This window comes from Liolophura sinensis, chromosome 12 (assembly GCF_032854445.1).
Source record: "Liolophura sinensis isolate JHLJ2023 chromosome 12, CUHK_Ljap_v2, whole genome shotgun sequence".
NCBI classification, from domain to species: domain Eukaryota; kingdom Metazoa; phylum Mollusca; class Polyplacophora; order Chitonida; family Chitonidae; genus Liolophura; species Liolophura sinensis.
In genome coordinates, this window is record NC_088306.1 from 17,039,175 (window position 1) to 17,061,941 (window position 22,767).

Below are 22,767 nucleotides of genomic sequence, written 5' to 3' on the forward strand. Positions count from 1 at the left end.
AGTTTATTATAGTGAGATCAGACACAAGGGGTACTCTGAAATGTGGAGGGGAACAAGACTTGGGGTGGATGCTGAATCAGGGCAGCAGTGTACATGTATCTACCCCAGCCCCAGCCCCCCCCCCCCCTTATCCCACCTCAACATACATGTACTGCCACTACTTTGAGATGATATATTACAGGCTTAACACCACCAGTCTTGGCCGTCACTAACTTAGATTATTCAGTGGGAACAGAGTAGAGGCATGTGGCCTGCGATGACAGGGATCTGTGGTCAGTTTTGTGTTCTGGCTGGATTCTTGGTTCAGATTTAGTAGATGGACATATACCTGAACCTGGTAACTGTGTTATGCAGGTCTTTGATCTTTGAAATGGTCGTTTGAACATTGTAGGTAAGTTTGTTAAGAACAGTGCACAGTTTTGTGTTCTGGCTGGATTCTTGGTTCACATTCAGTAGATGAACATATACCAGGACCAGTTATATGTACCTGTGTTGTGCAGGTCTTTGATCAGTGAAGTGGTAGTTTGAACATTGTAGGTAAGTTTGTTAAGAACAGCTCAAATATGACACTCTTGTACAACTTAGGTGCAGGATTCTCTTTCCTTCACAATAACTTTTGCAACAAAGTAAAATATGCAGAAATCATAGGAGACGGAATTGTTATCGGGTTACAGTAAGTTTTGATGCTATAATTTTGTATAATGATAAGAATAGATTTCCTCTTTAAGTTTCCTTTCAGATGTTAACTTTGTGTTTTTTTTTTCTATGAAAAAAAGTCATTGTAATGAGACCATCTCTTGATGCGTGTGGATGTACTGTATATCTCAAGTCTTCTCTAATAACAAATTCCAGTATCTGGTGTTTTAAATGTCTACATGTATCCAACAGTAATAAATATGTGTGTATTTTACACAGTGCTTAATAGTAGCCAAAACTGTCACCAGCCATGGTAGTTTAATGCCATATTCTCACCGGAGTTATCCCCCCTGACCCATGCTGTTCCACACCGATTTGCCACACTGGCACTATCCCACACACTCAGTGCATGAGGCCTCCAGACAGTACTTGTTCAGTATTACAAAATGTAACTTAATGTCACATTTGATCACTAAATATTTACATGAGCCTTAATTTTTCCCAGCTTCAAATTCTTGGTTAATTTTGCTCATTGTGGAAGTCACCAGTAGAGCTTTTATCTACATTAGTAGAAGAAATACATTTGGTATACTATATACTATATTTCACCTAAAGAAATGAATCAGACTTCAGTTCTTAAGTGACTGTAAGGTGGATGATTAAATCAGAATCAAGCATTATGTGTCACTTGAAAAATGCTAAACTTCGGTGCATTATAGTGTTTGTTGTAGTCTGGCTGGGCTGTGGCTTCATGTCAGGAAGTTTGCCAGATACCTGACAAAATGGGGTAGCTTTGTCCAGGTGCTACCCATGTTTACACCTAAACCTAACAGCTGTGACATACATGTGCATGCTGTATGCAGTACATACGTAACTGAAAAATGCTTGGGTGCTGAATTGAACCATCAGTCAAATAAGTAAATACGTACTTGTACATGTTCTGATATGGTCATATTTGTGTTTTGCAGGCCTGCACCAAGGATGGATACCTGATGAAACAGACCAGCTCCTTCCAGGTACGTGTATCTGCCGTTAAGGTTTTCCCGGTGTACAGCCGTCATACTCTCCCCTCAGGTGTTCTACAAGTGTTCTGTATGGTACGTCCTTCAGCATCTGATCACTTGATGGGAGAAGTACTGAAACCCTTGTTTGAAGTACCCTATTTCCTCAACCTTTCGCATGTGGAAGAGCAACTGTCAGCACTGTTTATGCACATTTTTAGTTTTATTTCGGGGACAAAACAGCACTGGTTGGGTTGGCCAATTTCAGGGCTTCAAAGAAAGTATAATTTTATTTTTCTGCACAGAATAAAACTCTTGAAATGTTCTTAGACAAACATCTTGCAAAAACATAAGAAAAGGTTGAAGAATTACAGAGGAATTAACATTTCGCCCGTGAAAATGTGTCCTTGCACGGAAATGGAAAGTACCACAGATGGTCTGAAATTTTGCCAGTGGCAATATTTTTCCCAATGATTCATGGCTTTCAACAAATTCTGTTTTGCAGAGATGGAGACGAAGATATTTTAAACTCAAAGGAAGAAAACTGTACTATGCAAAAGATCATTCGGTATGTATTGTTTGTCCCACAAGACAGACAAGTCGGAGCCGATTTCACGGAACCATTTCTGACAAGTCAAAAATCTAAAGTACGATCTTAACGGTTATTTTCAGGCTTTAGAAATTGAAATTCGTTCGCCTCATCAGTGTTATCTTAAGACAAATGTGACTAAATTTCAACTTTCTGTGTCAAAAAATACGCAAGTTAAAGAGTATTAAAATTTTGACTTGAGTCAGGAACAGCTTTGTGGAACCCTCCCCCGAATTGTTTTGTCATCTTAGAGTTCTGATTGTAGCATACAGGTACAATGTACTCGGTCCATTCTTTGATTGCACGTAGATAGAGAGTCTTAGATTATAAGGTGAGAACCCTGGTTTCAAGCATTGTCCATGTCTTGTCAGGAGAGACATGTATGTTGGTCTTCAATAAATTATTAACCTGTCTGTGTCATTATTGAGAAATGAAACATCAGAGCATAACGTATGAAATTTAGTACACATCTGTGATTACCATAAGCCTCCAGGTTACCTCCACCTCTAGTACAGGCTGCCATTGTGCATTTAAGTGAAAACTGTTTGGTCTTGACACTAAACAACAATCAGTCAAAAATATAATTTAGAATTTTAAATTTGGTTTCAGTTTACCCTTGGTTATTTCAGTGGACAATTTTGATGTGCTCAACTGGCATTTTTCTGTTTTCATGACCTGTCACCTGAGCCCTGGTTTGCGTTTTAACCATTAGTGTAACATGAGTGCTGAGACATCATGTTTCCAGTTAGTTTAAAATGGCCCATAAAGAATTCCAGATAACAAAAATTCATTTATTGTCTTATCAAGCACATCAGAAAAGTTTTGTTCCTCCTCTCTTCCTGAATGTCTCCAGTTACATTATTCAGTGTCTTTCCTTTTAATATAAAAGTACATGTACATATAGATTATGGTCTGTCTTTTTCATCAATAAGAAAATGACTGTTTACAGATGCTCATTCTACCTTAGCTGCTCATTTGCCTAGGCTCATTAGCTGCTTAAGGTGATCATTATTTTTGCATCCATATCTTTAGCTGAGATTTATTTATTTTATTTATTTGATTGGTGTTTTACGCCGTACTCAAGAATATTTCACTTATACGACGGCGGCCAGCATTATGGTAGGTGGAAACCGGGCATAGCCCAGGAGAAACCCATGACCATCCGCAGGTTGCTGGCCTTCCCACGTACGGCCGGAGAGGAAGCCAGCATGAGCTGGACTTGAACTCACAGCAACCGCATTGGTGAGAGGCTCCTGGGTCATTACCCTGTGCTAGCGCGCTAACCAACTGAGCCACGGAGGCCCCTCTTTTGCTGAGATGACTATTATTGCCCAACCTTTTCACATATAATATTGCTGTATAGTTTTAACACTTTTTGAGTAAATTTCTTCTCCTCAACGCAAATAAATGATTTATTTTCATGTATAGCTAAAGTGCTTTTGCTGGGCTAACAAGAAATTGTTGTTTTGTGTCAAAGTGCATGGAATTATTCACATAAAAATGATGTTTAAAGTCACCTTTCCATGTCAGGTATGGTCGTGAAATTTTGGATACGAGCAATTCAAGTAGAAATTTGTGATTTCCCGTGTCACCATTTTTTGGAATCACATTAATCCTATCCAAAAGAAGCCTAGTTCCCTAATGCTTTTGAACCGTGAAGAAACCTGACAGAGGATTTTGTTCCCAGCTTGTTTTTACCGCTTACTCTCTAACAATGGCAGAAAAATCTGGGTTAATTTCGGCCTTTCGTTGTTTAGGCTGACAGTTTGGGGTTGAAGGAGGATTACATGGTGATGTGAAATGTGTCACTGTTTGAGAGGACTTTACCATTAGTGTTCATGTTGAAAGGTCGTGTACATGGTGTGACAAAATAATGCTTGCGAAAAAACCCCCACACCTTTACACTGAGATCGACCAATGACGAAGCGGAACCGCTTTACGAAATCCCCTCATCCAATCATGATGTTTTGGGATTGGGGTCTGTAAATAGCGTCAGCAATGTATATCTGCAGCACCTGGCCCGATAGGAAATGTTTCTCCATGCTGACATAAAGGAATTCTTTCCGGCCCACAGGAAGTGAAGTGGTGATGCTTCCATTTGGGATGGAACTAGGTCATGGTTAAGGAGGGAGGTATTTGGGGGTATCTTGTCTGGTGGCCTTAGGCATCTGCCTGTTCCTCATAGGATCCACTTAGACACGAACATCAATACGCTCACCATTTAAACAGCTTGCCCCCCCCCCCCCTTACAATTATCAGTTATCAAATGACCCAGACAGAATGCCTAAACCCTCAAACTCCCACCATCCCCCAGCATTTCCCCTTGGCGTCTAAGCATGCCTCCTCAGTCTGCCTCCCAGGGACAAAGATAGTATTAACACAGAGATCCTTAGAAGTGGTCCATCATTGTGCTATTTACACAAAAAATTTGAATTTTCTTATTTATTTGATTAGTGTTTTACGTTGTACTCAAGAATATTTCACTTATGGAAAGGTAGCCTTTTTCGTTGGAGGACACTGGGCAATGAGCCCGTGGGAAACTTACGACCATCGGCAGGGTGCAGGAATACCGTCTCATGTATGGGCGAAGAGGAATCCAGCATGCCAAAGAGTTGGAAGGCTAGAGGAATATTCTGTCTCATGGGAGAACGCTGGGTTTTGTGGACTGGTATTAACATACAGGTACATGTCCAGTCCATAAGCTCTTACTGCTCATTAGACATAAAGGTCCTCTGCTGACCTTGACTGTAACAGCTGACCAGTGTTTATGCATCATGGCTTGTATTCATGTGACTGTAATCGTGATTCTAGGAACTGAGTGTTTTAACATTAACTACAAAATGACATTACCTAGAGGGAGCACACATACTTAAACCATCTGATGCACTGAACATGATGATATCCTCAGTTCTCAACCTTTAAAAGCATATGGGGCCTCCATGGTCCCCAAATATATATATACTTGTACATATAGGTTTATACAAAATGTTGAAAAACATGCACCTTGCTGTGATTGTTTGTGGGGACTTTGTGACCGTTATAAGGGAGCATAGTCAGAAATTGCGAGTGTTTCAAACGCGAAGTTTCCAGGTCGCAAATGATTGATTCTAGATTGCAATGGCAACTTTCATACTGTTTCCAATTAAATTTAAATTCAAGTATTTATTGAGTGATATTTTGAATTACTCAGTGTCAGCTCAGCTGGGTGCCACACTTCGCGGGGAGTATTCTGATGTTACATATTCACCCTTCAGAGAATTGTTTCACCACCTTTACTGATCTCCTTGTATTGGGATTTTCTTCTCCTGCTGCTGACCCTGCAATATCCAGCAGTGAGACAAAGTGTGGCAGCTTCTGCAGGCCTACAGTGCAGCACCACGCTGGGTCGGTTGCATCAGCAGTAACAGACAGTCACATTTCTATCTTATTGTAATGCATATGCTTTATTCTGTTTGCCAAGGTCCTAGACACATACATTCCAGTCAAAAACATTATGATACCGCCGAAAATTGTCCTACTTTGTCTTCCTTTATGTACAATAAAACAATGACACAATGTTATTGTAAATACACATGATCCTTATAGATGCTTTGCTGTATATTCCCAGACCTTACCATTGGCCAGGAATATGGTGGCTGACGATGAAATGGCAAATTCCCAGTCGTAATTGTTTGTAACCTGTTTACCTCCAGTCATGCTGATTTGTGAATCAGTAATGAGGCAAAATAAACAGATTTAACTGAAAGTCTGAGGGACATTATGCTATATTCTCTGTGATAAAATAAATTATGATTAAATTATAAATAAGAGTATTTTAAAAATTTTGTGAAAAAGTACAGTTTTCTGTTGAATATGAAAGTATATAAATAATCAGTGGGACTTTCATGACAGCATGCTTAATTTAGGCAAAAGTCCCGCGTGCACATGTTATTATTAGCATAGGATTTTTAAAAAGTGTCAAGTACATGTATGTGGGCTAAACGGTGCACCCCATGCAGATTATGTGCATCAGTAATAAAGAAAAATATTATTGGTTTTCTGTTAGTTTAAGCTGGGTTGCCATGTCCTATATTCCGTGTAATAAAATGACACGGATCTAGATCTTATTGTGACGAAGCTTGGTGGAATTTTCCTGGATGAACAGTCGTGCCGTTGTTGCCATGTTGTACAGAAGAGTCAAAGAAATTTGTCTACATCAAAAGAAAACACTCAGTATTCACGGTCAGAATTGTAGTTATCTTCTTGGAAAGTATATACTGACAAGGAGTAAAATATATACAATATCATTTACTAGTGCTCATAGAGGGGATTTCCAGATTAACATCTGGAAATGAAGTTCTGACACGCCTGTGATCTGATTATCAGCAGGTGTCGTAAGTTAATGAAATAAACTCACTCACATACCAGCAGAGGCACATCTAAAAGAGCAGTTTGCTACAAAGACCAAATAAATTGAACATTACCTGTATGTAATACTTTATATTGTATTAATTTTAAATACTATGCCATATCATCCAAGGTTCAAAATGACTTCCTGAACTCCAAATGGATCACTTAACTGTTCCCATCCACTGACCGCTATGGTAATAGGTAAATATTTGTTGGTCTTGCACGACTTCCCACGTACAAAGCGAAATAAAATCATGATGAAACTCTGGAAACGTTAGGTCATGAAGTAGAAAGCTGTGAAGAAAAATTGTCTCTGTTATCTGTGCATAGAACTTCCATTTGTTGATCGCTCTCCCGCATTATGTTGTACATCAGACATAGAACTCCGAAAAACTGAAAGAGTTATACGCTGTCCTGAAATACATGTTTAGCTTTTTATGCAGAGATTATTTTATATAACCGTCCTTTCAGTAAGAAGATTATTTAAATGTATACTGGCAGAAGCACTGTTGTATGTAGGTCTACTTCTAACTTGACTCAGAATTTATAGTATTATACGAGTTTGTCGCTATTTGGTCTACAGGTACCCGCATATTTTCTTTTCAAAGTGAAATATAAAAGAAAAACGTGTAATTTTCATGAACAACTTTAATTACTTTTAGTAATCAAAACAGCAATTATTGGGGCACGATAGTAAGCCCAGTATCTCTCCGTTACTCTTTAGATTCCCTTTCGGCAGCTCTCCGAGGTGAGGAGGGCCACTGGATCTGTTTCAAAATTGATAAAGCGCAAAATTTTCAGATCACGAACGATATGTTCTCGATTGATATTTGGCTGAGCTCCCTAAGTGGTCAACAATGCTGGCGTGGCCACTCACACAATCTTATTGTTCGTGGCAGATCATTTATTTTCCAGCAGTGGTGTGCATACTTGTATGTCAACTGTGGGAAAGTTTGTCAGTAACATGTCAGAAGTTGGTGGTTTACTCCAAGCACTAAGGTTTTCTTAGATAATAACAGTACAATAACATAATTGTTGTTCTGTTTTCATTTTAAGCGCTGAGCACCAAAACGCTGTTGACCCCTCTCTGGTTGCATTCCCGAGTTTGTTGCCAAGAAAGATGGCGAACTCGTGAGTTCACATGATTAATCCAGTTCTTGCTGATTCCGTTAGGGCCACCTGTCAACTAGGTGAAGAAATCTAGAGAGCGACGTAAAACATCTATTACATAAAATAGGAAGAAAAAAAGGCAAATGTATCAAGTTAAAATGTTGTTGTTATTGGTTAGAAACATACTCTTGGATACAATGAACAGTAATCAAAATGCATTTGAGCAGAAGCATTGAGGCTTTCTTGTGTATAAGTGTTGTTTCGTATGTATGGAAAGCAAAAGCACAGTCATCATCTGTCCAAATCTGTAATTTGCGCTGTCAACACAGCAATTCAAGAAGCACTTACTCCTATCATGTACAAGATATTATGCTGGATAAATTCATATCATTAGGACTGGTAAATTCAGACTGTCCTGTTTATTATCCCTGGAAATACACCAATCTTTGATGTCACAGGTTGTTGTAAACAGTGTTTATCTTGGACATTAACATTAACTTTATTGTACATAACATTTTTACATAACCAGTGTTAAGTTAATTTCACGAAGGGCTACCTCACAAACGGAGTGAGCCATAAACTGTGATGTTTGTTCTGTCTGCAGAGTGCTCACTCTGTCAGAAGAGGATGAATCAGGTTTTATTTTTTTTCCTTTTGCTTTATCACCATTGTTTCAAGTAAGGCTCACAAAGGCAAAGCATGGCTTCCTCTTCAGCTGTAAGTGGGAAGGACTTCAGCAACCTGCGAATGGTCGTGGGTTCCCCTGGGCTGTGCCCGTTTTCCTCTCACCATAATGCCCTCCGCCATCGTATAAGTGAAATATTCTTGAGCACGGTGTAAAACACCAATCAAAGAAATAAATTTAAGAGACTTTTCTGGTGAAGTTTAGAATGGCAGTTTACGGTAGCACCTACGACAGCTCACAGTAGTATCAGTGGCCGCCCACAGTAATTTCATTGGTAGTTCAGAGTAGTATCAGTGTCAGTTTACAGTAATATCAATGACAGTTCACAGTAAACCATTAAGGGAACGTCCACTTACTGGTCAAATCTTATCATGAACTTTGTCAACCAAAAATAGGCAATGCAAGCAGGTTGTCATAATTTTCAAAATAACCAAATGGTCTGAAATTTCCAGTTTACTACTGGTAAGAGTTTCGCTTCATTAAAATTATCAACATGGAATACGCAAAATCTGTTACTTCTATTTGAATTTAAATCATTCACTTTAAATAACATCCCTGTGGTATTAAACTTGGACTAGATTTTTATACATTCTCTCCATAGCTAATCTACTAGAATCAATTTAGAGTGGCAAAAAAGTGTTAGGGCTTAATAGGAGTGTCCAGTGGTTGTAACATCGCCCTTAAGGGAGGATATAGAGGTACTTCTGTGTTGGGGTTTAGAATGACAGCCCTGCGGCTGTAAGATAAGCCCTAAGGGAAATGGAGGAACTTCTGTGGTGATGTTTAGGATGACAGTCCTGTGGTTGTAACATGAGCCCTAAGGCACATAGAGGGACTTCTGTGTTGGGGTTTAGAGTGACAATCCAGTGGTTGTAACTTGAACCCTAAGGGACACAGAGGGACTTCTGTGTTGGGGATTAGAATGACACTCCAGTGGTTGTGACATCATCCCAAAGGGACATCTAAGTACTTCTGTGTTGGGGGAATAGAATAGCAGTCCCCGTTGTAACATGTAACATGAACCCTAAGGAACATGGAGTGACTTTTGTGATGGTGATTATAATGACACTCCAGTGGTTGTGACATCAGCCCTAAGGGAAATTGAAGGACTTCTTTGTTGGGGGATAGAATGACGGTCCAGTGCTTGTGACATCAGCCTTAAGGGAAATTGAGGGACTTCGGTGTTGAGGATTAGAATGACAGTCCAGTGGTTGTAACATCAGCCCTAAGGGACACAGAGGGACTTCTGTGTTGGGGTTTAGATTGACAGTCCAGTGGTTGTAACATCAGCCCTAAGGGACACAGAGGGACTTCTGTGTTAGGGATTAGAATGACAGTCCAGTGGTTGTGACATGGAGGGACATGGAGTGGTTGTAAAATCCAGTCCAGTGGTTGTAAAATCAACTCTAAGAGACATGCATGGAAAGACTTTATGCTGAAGTCTAGAACAGCAGTTCGTTCAGTGGTTGTAACATCACCCCTAAGAGACATGGAGAGAATTCTGTATTGAGGGTTAGAATGACAATTCAGTGATTGTAACATTATCCCTAAGGGATGTGAACAAATTTCTGTGTTGGGGATTAGAATGACAGTCCAGTGGCTGTGACATGAAGGGACATGGAGGGGTTGTAAAATCCAGTCCAGTGGTTGTAAAATCAACTCTAAGAGACATGCATGGAGAGACTTTATGCTGAAGTCTAGAACAGCAGTTCGTTCAGTGGTTGTAACATCACCCCTAAGAGACATGGAGAGAATTCTGTATTGAGGGTTAGAATGACAATTCAGTGATTGTAACATTATCCCTAAGGGATGTGAACAAATTTCTGTGTTGGGGATTAGAATGATAATCCAGTGGTTGTAACATCAGCCTTAAGGGACATGTTGGGACTTCTGTGTCATCACCCCTTGATGTGGTTACAATATGTCCTAGCTGAAGGACTGTCACTGAAGCACTGTCGCTGCTGAAGCAAACATTTGAACAGTGAAGTATAAGTTGAGGTGAGAATTATATATTGTATATGTTTATAACATTTTAGGGGTATTCATGGCCTTCCGAGATATCACAAAACGACCTACCCAACTAGGAGAATTGCTAATCTTCTAATGTAATATGTATAAATGGTCAATTGTTGTCAGCATTTAGACTGGGAAGTTTTGACTTGTTTTGTGTACATGTACGCATATGAGATCAATCAAGTTTATAGCTTTGAAGGCATTAAATGCCAATCAGTTAGATTGGAAAGAGATAGTTTTGATAATGAAATAGGAGGATAGCAGGGTTCCAAGCCTGCGTCAAAACAAATAGGATGAAAGCATGGTTACAAGCCTGCGTCAAAACAACGCAGGAGTGTTTACATGCGCCTTTCATGGCCAGTGATGCTGTCAATAACGTAAAACTGAGAGAAGTGATCTGATTGGTGGGACAACCAGAGCAAACCTGCCACATGCCATCAGTTGTCAGAGTAGGTTTGATGAGTTGGGTGCTGCCGCATGCCCCTGGGATATTTGTAGGGAATTAAACTGATGAAAGGTTAAAGCACTGTTGTGTTTGGTCTAGACAGTGGCGCTAAGGCAATACCTATAGCAGCAGCTCCCAGTCTCCCACCATATATGATGCTCATCTCTATTGATCCTCTAATGGATGCTTGGAGAACGGCTTTGGTCAGTGTTCCATGGATGCCCCACTAACAGTGCCCCTGTGTTTGCAGAGACAGATCTTTTGTTTTCATTTTTGTTTTTCTGACCGTGTTTTCTGTCAGATGGATCAGCAAGTTGGATTGTGTTCAGGTGGTTTGGACTGACACATACGTAATGCTGTGGACACCAACTCTGCATGGTACATGTAGCAGTAGTGTTCAGATAGTGCCAAGATGATGATCTCCATGAATAAACTTGAATCATAATTTTTGAGTGGAGTCCTTTTTTATTCATATTTAAAATAAATTTGCTTCCAATATGATTTTTAATACAAATCTACAACCTTGTAATTGCAGTGATTGGAAGGAGGGGGGGGGGGGGTGCTAGGTGGGGAAAGAATTTTCAATTTCTTTTTCATTTTCCTACATTTTGTACACATTTTGATCTTTCTATACTAAGCAATATGAAAGGAACATACATGTACCGTCTGTGTTTTGTGAACACTCATTGGAGCTTCTAGTAATTCAGCTATGTGTAGAGCAGCCTTTTGGGACTTCATATTAAATTTTAATGAAATGTTGCGAAATGAAGGTGTGCGCATAGGGAAGTTGATGTGTCTTATTAAGTTACATTGTACTTTGTGACTTGAAGTCTTTTTTTTTTTCTTTTTTTTTTTTTCATTACACAAATGCTGTGATTGTGATATTGAGTGAACTAGCCCAGAGATCTGCACCATAGATACTGTGTAAAGACGTTTATTTTGTTAATAAATCAATTTTGACTATTTAAGACCAACGATTATGGTGCATTAGTCAGTTGATGCGCATAAACAAATTTCCTTCCATGCAATATGTTACAGAGAAACCCCCCTTTTATTTACATTTTAGACTTCTAGTCCTACACCATTGATGCTTGTAACAGTCAAATGTCAGTTTGGCCCAGTTCTGGGACTTGTGCCGTTAAACGCACACTGCTGGACGCTGTTGCCATGGTGATATGACTCGCTCTTGTACCAGGCGACAGGAAGCGCTTGGCTAGCTCTTCTCTGATTAGATCGGCAGGTAATGGAGAGAGTAGGGAGCCCGTCATTTGACTGGGTATTTCCTCCACAATAACTTAATGGCCGAGGTATTATGGTGTCCTGCAGAGCAGGTCTGACCCGCCTCTCTTATCCGGTCACTGACCTTGACCTTCAGCTGCCTTGTATGTTGTACATGTAGTTCATGAGCTTCACCATTTGAGTCTGCATTTCTGTTTACATGAATGTGCAATTTATGACAAATTTATGACACAGTTATGCAGTTTTGTCTGGTACATGTATATTTGGCATGGCGTTGCACTGAGGTTACTCTACTGACATTGGTTCTAGTTTGCTACAAGTTGACACTGTCATGATCTGATGAAAATATTGTTGAGGACTATGTAAAACCCCAATGAAACATTTCAACTACAACTACAAAAAAAAGTAAGGAAGATTTTAAAATCAGGAACCAACAACAGTGCATCTTTTACCGGCAGAATTAATGAATCACCAAACACGCCGCAAGCTATCTCTGATAAGGAATAGTGGTAAAAATTATGCCTTTTATTTATTCTATAATATTTTTTATGCCAGCTTAACGTAATTGTGACTCAAGAAAAATAGTGCTAGTTGAAGCCTCGGGGCTGCGTTGACCTTTGTCCAGGGATAAACCCTTGTTGTCACAGCACAGCTTTGAGTTAATCAGAGATCTGACCCAAAGGCTTACAGCCTGGTTTGTACAATCAACATTTTGTTTGATCACAGATTTTATACAATCTATTCCCAGAATGTATGTATTTTAGAGCTGATACCAATACTACTTGTATTTGAACAGTCCAATAAAAGATCATTTAATATCATAATAAAGCTTTCTTGTTACAAGGTTTGCCATGGTAGATGATCTGCAAAAACAGGTAAGATTTCACAAGCAAAAGCTTAAAGGTTCAGGCTCAACATAATGTCTTTAGCCTTGAGGAGCATTATCTAAACAATAATTGAGTGTTGAATGGGATGTGTGAAAGTGTGTGTGTTTTAACTGAAAACCAGAGGGCCCTGTTTGGCAGATTTGGCAGGTGTTGTGTTTTCGGAGGCCAATTTGTCTTTCACCACTGTGGTCAGGTGTTCGAATTCAGCCCTTGTCAGATGCAGTTAATGGATTTCAGGATGTGGGTCAGGTACCTGCTGAGGGGCAGTGGTTTTCTCTGGGAATTTTCTTGCTTCTGTCCACACTCAAACCTGGCTGATTGCTGTTGCAATGTTGAAGAACTGGTAATTTGATAATAAACCAAGGCTGCGGTACATAATAGTATGAAGAAAATTTGTACATTCATCCCAGTACCGGTACATCTAGGCGTAGCTTGTCCCTAGCCTACTGGTTGTTTGGTTATTGTGTGCCTGAGGTAAGTAAGTAACAACTTTCCCATGTGTGACATATAGACTGTACAAATGGCCCCATAAGCACTAACAGCCAATTCTTGTCACCATTGCCATCTGGGTACTGGAGAAGTTTAATTTCTCCGCCTCTTGTATACCAGCAGTTGATAATCATGAGCCTTTTACCTCTGGGGCATCTTGCACGAAGCAATCGTTACCTAAGTCACTACCATGGAAACATATACATGTTTTTAACATGTTCTGCCATAACGATTACAATCAATTTAGCATTAAATATGATTGCTTTTTTGCGAAGCAATCATATTTAATGCAACCTCCGTTGTGAGCAACCTCCAGATAATTGTGGGTTTCAGAGCCTAGTTTCCGCCTACCATAATGTCGACTACTGTCATGTAAGTGAAACCTTTTTGAGTACTTCATAAAACAGCAATCAAATAAATAAATTTACCTCTTAAATACACATGAGCCATTCCCATTCAGTACATGTACCAAGATAAGTAGCTCTTAATATGCCCCTGTTAACAACAACAACAAGCTTAAAATCCCAGCATTCTCCATTGTACACTGGCATGTGTGTAAATGGATGGAGTATGCAGGTGCTGTCTTCAAGGGACATGGGTAATACCTGTGGGATCTTCTCACAATATACACCGAGCACAATCCTGTATCCTAGCTTCTCTTGTCGGAAGAAATTCCTGTCTGACGTAAAAGGATTTTGTTTGAGTGTCAGCATGGACGCCCTCTGGTCCTATTGCAGCAGCGCGTTCTCTTTGGCTTTAGGCCAGCTCAGTTGGCAGAAAACCCGTGCCGACTACAGATGGAATTCAATCCCTCCTTTTTAATACCTCGGCCGCAGGCTCAGAAGGAATATAGGCAATTAATGCTGGCCCTTAATGTGTTTAGTAAAGCAGAAAGTTATGGCAGTTTGTTACAAGGTCATAGAGTCATGTTGTGTTGGGTGGAACCTTATATCCCCCCTGAAGCTAAGGATGACCGCCCCTGGTGCTTTGTCATTATGATGTTGACTTCATAACTGTGCATCAAGATCGCAGGGTCAGGTACACTGTGTGAAGGTCTCACAGCAAAGCTTGAATCATATTCTTACAGGCTGAGAAAGCTGTTTCATATGTTAAAGTGAACATAAAGTCTGCCACTATATATACATAGAAAAAATAATATATGACACAGTTATCACAGAAAACTATGTAAAAAAGTTCTATTAAGTTTTGAAAGCTGTGAAGATAAAATTCAACATTGGGGATGTGGCAATGACGAACAATTCACTCAGAGCAGCCATGTTGTGGAAGCCCTCATGAACTCGGCCAATCACTAGCCCTGAAAGTGTCACATGATAATTAGCTGTCACATGAAACCTGTTAGCTCTTGATTGTCATTGTGGTTTCTCATAGTGGATAGACAGATACATGTGTTGATGCAATAAATTGGATTTTGCAGTTAGCATAAGTGTTAACACAGCTGCCTGTGCACTCTTTGGTTGGGTATCAGGCGTTTTTTTTTGTATTTTCTCATGGTCACTTTGTTTAATACCATTGATGGAGGAGGGCTCCTGGGTTTTCTGACGTACCCTAGACAGCTAAAACATGGCAAAATGGTGTCACCATTTGGTATTTACTTTGGTTGATAAGTGGTGTAGAATATTTAAAATATTTTAGGAACATTTCTGGAATACTACTTTATTAATTAATTCGGCTTTAGTGCCTGATGTTATGTTCACTTTAAAAGCGTAGATTTGTTGGTTAGAAGATAGTTTTAATTGAGATTTATTGAAAAGTCCAATATTTTAATTTTATTTTTTCATTGCGCCCAAAGCGATAGCTACATGTATGTAGGGATCTGGATATAGGCACCTCTCCCTCTCCCTGTCTCCTCGCAAGATTTGCAGGCCTTTTACCTGACACAAATGCGAACAGAAAATTAATTTCTTTTTGCCTTTACATGGCAGTTTGCCTTGAATGCAAAGTTTTCTTGACACCATTTATATTTCTTTATAGCGTAGTGTAGCGTGCATTATATACTATTTTTTTTATTAGGATTTGACGGTAGACTGATCATTGTTAGAGCCTTGTCAGTCAAAAATGCATGTAAGGCGAAGCACAGGGCATACATTTGCATGTAGTTGTTAAAGATGCAGCCCAGTATTCATTGTCAGAATTGTGTTGTCATCCAGCAGCACTATTTGTTTCCTTGACTCCTTAACAAAGATGGGGAAAGCACCTAATGGTATCACTTTGTGCATGCATGTATAATTTTAAGGCCTTTCTCTTCAACATTCCCCAAGTTACCCTAACCATTACTCCCTCCCTCCCCCCCCCCCCCCCGACATCCACCCCCTTCCTGGTGATTTGAATTCTTTCATATGACCTAAACTTGCATAGAGCATGTAGAGAGGAACAAATTAGAGTAAATGGTGCAACTCTGATTGCCTTACTTTGTATGATCAGTTGGTTATAGAAACGCAGAGGATGATTAGTTGGTTATAGAAACGCAGAGGATTCTCTTGTCCCCAATCAGCTCTAACTGCGGAACCCAATAGATGTTTGGTTAAATTTATGATTTAGCTGACTGTGCTTCGTTGCTAACTGAGTTTTTGTTCCTGTCTATGTCTGTATTTTAATGATACTCCTATGTATGGCAGTTTTCGATGTTACCCTAAGTACTCAAGCTTTTCGTGTATGGAAGAGCAACTTTCAGTTTGATTTGTGCACATTTTGAATTCGATTTTCAAGACAAAACTACAGTGGTTAGATCGGTCGGTTTCAGGGCTGCACAAGAAGTATAATTTCATCAGTCTATGCAGAATAATGCCTTCAGAATACCCTTGAATAAACTCCTTGTCAAGCATGCCTAAAGCTTGAAGAATTACAATATGTATAGGTTTATATTAAAGTTGACATAAAATCAAGAGGCCAACGTTATTTTAAATGTGGTATTTTTGTCTGAATGACTTATTTTAACTTGCGTCGGTCAGTCGTAGAGCTAATAATTTTTGGGAGCCTACGGGGCGTACACTAACTTGAAGAAAATGATGAGCTTTCTGGGTTCCTCCTATGAAATGGCATATGAGGTCATGTCCAGACATTCTCAATTCTCTTTGCAGTGGTCATATTGATTTCAGAACAGCTCCAGAATTCAACTAAAGACACAGTACTTTGTCTCAGTGCTATACAACAAATGCTTATCAAGGATAGTCTTTATTTTTAGTCAGTTGATTTGAGTTGACTGATTAACTATAATTAACTGTCAATATAATCCGAGAATGTTTTAGTCCAATGCCATCATAATTTGGCAGCGTCTGTGGAAAACCACTTCAGTGGTCTATTTGTCTGCTATGAAGGCTGGAATCCTTCCATCAAACGTGTGTTGGGCCTTACTGATGACTTTAAAAATGGTGTGTTTGTTACTGCCAGGCTTGGTGCTCAACATTGAAAGGTTGGAGCAAGGAAACAGGACTGGTTGGCCCAGTGTCAATGTAATGTGACTGGTTGGATGTCATGTCTGGTGTCTTTAGCATGATACAATAGTTTTGGTAGCATGCACTCACCCTTCCACAGAAGACACAATATATATGTATGCATATAATGGCTCCTCGTTGTCATATGACTGAAAAATTGTCAAGTATGATGTAAAAACCCATTTATACATACATGTATATTCTGTGGAAAGCAGGGTGTGTTTATAAATCAGTCGAGGCCTGTGTATGTGGTGGCACTTTGTGAGAAGTTTACCTCTGCCTGGCGTCAATATTCATCCATGAAAATACACGTATTGTAGTGAACATGAAATATCATTAATGTCTATAAACCATGAAAAATGGTTAAGTAAATTTTGGTGTGTTTTTCTCTGTTTCTGCAGTCTGAGATATTTAATGAGATTGAGCTGACGGATTTAAGTCTGGCGGAATGTAGCACCAAAAACATCAACCACAGTTTTCAGGGTAAGTCAGCATACATTATGTCTGATTGGTAGAGGGTTTGCACACCTGACTGTCCTTGAAACTTCTTGGGAAAACAAAATTCTGTTGTCAGATAGATTTACTGTAAGTCTTCGACCTATTCACATGTTTGGATGATATTTATTGATTCGTATTCTGTGGGCACTGTTGTGTGTAGACCAATGAAATAATAGTTTTTGTGATGCCTTGAAATCGGTTAATCCAACCAATAAAGTTTTCTTCTCCAAAATCAAATTATAATGGTGGTTAAATCATATTGAAAGTTGTTCTTCCATATGTGAAAAGGTTCTGGTACATTCAGAGTTCCAGAACAAAAAGGAAACCTCCTTTGAACCAGTTTTGCATGTAGTGAAGTGTTTGTGTACATATTTTAGTGTTGTTTTTTAATTTTTTTTAAATGCAGAGAAGTTGAATTCGTAGTGCTAATCTTTCAGACCAAACCCTCAGGTGCTTGATGCATCGTGGTCTAAAATTTTTTTGTTTTTACACTAGCCTTCATGTTAATAGTAATATGAGTATATAGACTTGTAAATCTTCAGCCTAAAGAGCTAATTTTAGACCAGTAGAAATCGGGGTGGTATTATATGGTGTGGTTTTCTGGGGAGCTCTGTCCATTAAACCTGTGCACTACCATAAACATTATTATTATCAGGTATTGTCTTTGAGCACAGCATTTAACAGCCCGATACAGGGAGACTCAAAGATGGAATTACTGAATCATTATGGCTTAATGAAACACATTGTCAATATTTCACCCATATACATGTATATCAAGGTGATCTAAATTGATGGGATAATGCTGAAACCTGGAGCAAACAAATAACGAGATCTCTAAGGAGTGACATCAGGGTTCCCACTCATCCTGGAAGTCTTTGAAACTACACTAATTCGACCTTTTCACATGTAAAAGAGCCACTTTCAGTTCAATTTTTTTTTTTGATTTTGGAGATGAAACTACATTGGTTTGATTGGCTCTATAATTATATCAGTCAACACAGAAAAATGCCTTCAGAAAATGTTTGAATAAACAGCTTGCAAACATACAAAAACACTGAAGAATTACAGTACTTGAATTTTGTAGAAAATGTTTTACTTGAAAATAAAAAAAACCCCTTATTTTGGGACATCAGAGTCTTAGAAAGTACATGTACATAATTCATCAGTAGCCCTTAAATGTGGCTGAAAACATTTGATACTTTTTGAAACCCTGTGATACAGTTTGGAACCCTGTGATACAGTTTGAAACCCTGTGATACACTTTGACACCCTGTGATACAGTTTCAGCATAAGAACTGTGAAGGGTGGAAACATCTGTTAGGAATCTGTTTGATGGTATGCATGCTTGATGACCGTCAGTCAATAGTCCACTGTTTTTATAGTTCCACTGATCTTGGCTAGATGTATGTGGATAAATTCATCCGGTCTGGAATTCATTTGGTTTATGTTCACGTACCAGTCATAAAAATGGGACACAACATGATATAGAGCATTACTTGGACTAAACCATTCCTCATTGCAATGTATGTAGATAGGTGATTCCCATTCTTGTCAAAAGCCTGGTGAGAGGCTCCTGACAGGCCAACCACCTTGGCCACAAAGGTCCCCAAATAAAAAAAATGAGAAGGAATCTCTGTGTACATGTGTATGTGTGAACATATGCCTGTGCTTTTTCCACAACCATTCATCTAGTGGACTGCACACTTTCCATGTGTGCTGCTGAGGACAAAAGGAAATACAGTGTCTTAAAAAAGAAAAAAAAAAAAAGAATTTATTACGCAAATTAGGCAGTGAGTTCATAAATTATGTCGTTTATTTTAAGTGGGCGCTGCACTAGTATTTTTAGATTTTTAACCACTCGTCCTATGGGATAAGTGGGCACTTTTTGTCACACATGCCCCTGAAGACTCATTGTGACGTCATTGTGACCGTTTAATGGACACACCACTCGTAAACCTGCCCCAGGAGTTGTGCACGCAACTGGAAACGAGTGGGGTGGGCCGTGCTTTTTCAATAAGTATTAAGTAACATAAAATCTGATGAAACAAATAGGTCATTGAAGTTCCTGTGTTATTGTAATAGTTGTGATTAGTCTCCCCTTCCTCTGAAGGGAGAAGCGAGCTGATAACTCATGGTTAACTTTCTCATAGTTCAGAGCTTGCAGATGGCGCAGTTCCTTAGCAAAGCGTGGGACACAAGATCTATGATGGCTCTTTTACACTGCGTATTTTTACACACGTATAAATGTGATCTGAATTAAAGCCAAAAAGGTCAGTGTATCATGTGCAAATGGCGGCTGCAGTGTGTTTGTAGAAGATCCACTGAGCCTAATTCTTCAATCTTTTCAACCACCACTGTGACCAGTATTTTGAAACATTGTGAGAGAACTACGGGGTGTAAAGGTGTAAAGAAATAATCTTCACAATTTTATGAAGCTTGTATCTTTAGCCACGTAAACAAATCATGTTGGGTGTCAGTTTCATAACAGTGCATAAATATCACTGAAGAAAGTGCTTTAATGGTTGGAAAATTGGAAGATTTACGGTATGGTCACAATACTCTGGTTTTTGACCATGATTGCACCACCCTGTGTAGATAAATTGTTCACATCCAGTAATAATGACAAACATTCCTGCTTATACACCTCCTAAAGTCGACTCCTTAATTATTACATATTGTACATGATTTTGGATAGAATGAATGAAAGATTATACTCCACTGTTTCAGCGCTATGTGCGTTAAATTTCTGCAGTATGATGACGAAGTTTTAGAAAGGTATTTGTTTTGGATGGAAGATATTTATTGAGTTTTACATGGCTGATGTTTCAGCTTTCAAAACTGTTCTCAAGAATATTAAACTTCATCACCTTGGTCAGATCTGGGTGGAGAAAACAGGGATAGGCCACATCCACGCTTTGAAAGCTGTTGACCAGCTGATGTAACTAAAGTTGCTTAAACTAAATTCAAAGTTACGATCTCATTTGTAAGGGGATAAGTGATCTGAACTGAGGACTGGCATTCAAAGAGTAACCATTTTTTGGAGATAGTCCACAATTGTAAAGGATGAAAGTGCAATAACTGGAGAATATTTGTTCATATTGTTTGTACTTAAGACACTAAAACAAATCCTTAAAAAATCACAACGGCAACATGAAAGGGGACACGGCCCAAAGATTAGGTATGTTTGCATTATTCAAGAATGACATGAGTATCGGGTGTTCTTCTCAAAAAATAAAAATCACAAGCTTTTTGTTAATCCCACTCCCAGCATTGTACCTTAAGTGAATGTTTAACAATAATAAAAAACTGAAAATTCTGCCAGAATATTAAAATGAGGCGCTGTCAATTTAGTGGCGGTAAAGCATGCACACAGTGCTTGGTAAACTTCATTTGCAAACAAACATAGCTGATTACAGGCGTACAAGATGGACATACTGCTTGCCCGTGACAGGATCGTGACGGGGATTTCTATTTTTGTGTAAATCTTATAATATTCAAGCACCATTGGCCTTTGTGTACATGTGCCTTTATTAGCAATCCTGTTGATACCATTTCGAGGTTTTTAATGTAGCCTGTTCCCTTGCATTCTGGTTCTCAGTTGGTACATTTTTTGTGGAAGTCATTGGGATTGTCTCTGATGTTATGATATCCCCCTGATAATGGTGATCCCCTACAAGTTTATTTTCCCTAGACAAAATATTTATGCTATCTTTGCCTGTAAACTGCATTTAAAAATATAACGTTAACTAGTTCCAATTAAAAAAAAAAAAACATTTAAGTCGAACTGTGTACCTATCTTGATGGCCACAAAGCCCTGGCCAGGTGACATCATGCCATGAAGGCCTGCTGGAATTATGTACTTACAAGCCCCTGCAAAGCCTTAACAAATCAATGCATTACCAACTTTGTGCCTTTGTATGATGTGATCTATAAATTACCCCTGTTAATGAAGGTAATCTGAGTAAAACAGCTTTACAACAGATGTTTTGTTTGTCATATTTTATCTTAAACTTACACAACTTGTGCAAGATAACCTGAAGTGATGCCGTGTCAGATTATTTTGTCACTTTTTGATTTTCTTGCGTAATTGTCTACACTTACCCATGCAACAAAATATATGTGTCTCTCGGGTATGATATGGCATGCATGTAGGATTCTTAAACTTACACAGTATTCTCTGTGGCTGAGTGGTCTAAGGCACTCGCCTGACGATTATTGTAGCCTCTCACCAGTAGGTCAAGGCTATTATCCAGCTTATGCTATATTCGACAGTGGGTCACTGTCATATAACTGAAATACATGTATTATTCTGTGCGGCGTAAAACACCAATCAGATAAATAAATCTTTAAGTGGATAAGTCTGTGTTATTGAAGCATGCCAATTAGTGTTTGAGACATCCCCCCCACCCCTGGGCTGTGTAAGGCCTCCTCAATGTGATGCACTGGCTGCTGTCACATTACCTGAAACACTGCAAGGTACCCAAGCAAGCAAGCAATTAACCAACCACATATAATCAGATTTTGAAGATGCAATTATAATGTAATCAGTTCTCAAGCATTCTGCTCCTCATTTGGTACATTTATTATGGTAGTACTAAGGATTATGTCATAATTTTACTCTGTTATTTTGCCATTCATATTCAGATGATGGGAACAAATGTGTTCAGACTTTAAATGGTAACTTAGAAAGTCAGGTGAATATGACCTTTGGCAGTCTGTTGTTGTAGTTTTGCTGTTAGGGGATGATATAAGTGTTCTTCACCTGTCATTTTAAAGATTAAATTCTGCAGTATTTTGGTTGGTCCAGAATGCGACCATGACTGTTTAGCAACATTAACATGAAGGCTAGAGACAATATGTGTTAACTTTCAAAATATGACTGTGACCTTTATTGTTATTGCTTTTTACATGGACGCCATATTTGACAGACATAAGCTGAACTGTTGTTTTCGTATCAGATATCGTTCTGCCCTCTGACTGTTCTGAAGGATTTGCCCCTGGGTTGTTTTCTGCACCGTTTACCCGTCAACTGTTTGTAATTTCCTTACACGGCCACAGGTTGATGACAAAGTGTTTTATGAAACCTGATGACTTTGGACTAAACACACCTGTGGCCTGCTCACTCATATTGCTCTCACCCTCCAGACCAATTTCTTGATTTCCATTTTTCCCCTCCCATCCCCTGAACAGTTGGCTGAGCCCTAGACAGGATCTCTGATTACCTGAGCTTAGCCTGACAAGATCTGGTGTTTCCTCATGTCGAATGGACGAGGCAGTCATAGCAACTATTATCATTGCTGCTTTCAGAAATTTACCTAGGCCAAGAGTTCCTTA

General features: G+C 39.1%; 1 protein-coding gene across 1 annotated transcript in view; it reads left to right on the top strand.

The window, feature by feature from the left end:
* Positions 1-22,767, top strand: part of LOC135479233 (diacylglycerol kinase delta-like) — a 117,089-nt gene that overhangs the window by 33,350 nt on the left and 60,972 nt on the right. The window contains 3 exon segments of the mRNA XM_064759033.1: positions 1,605-1,652; positions 2,143-2,205; positions 17,337-17,414. Of these exon segments, the coding sequence (XP_064615103.1) occupies positions 1,629-1,652; positions 2,143-2,205; positions 17,337-17,414 (165 nt within the window). The 5' untranslated portion in view covers positions 1,605-1,628.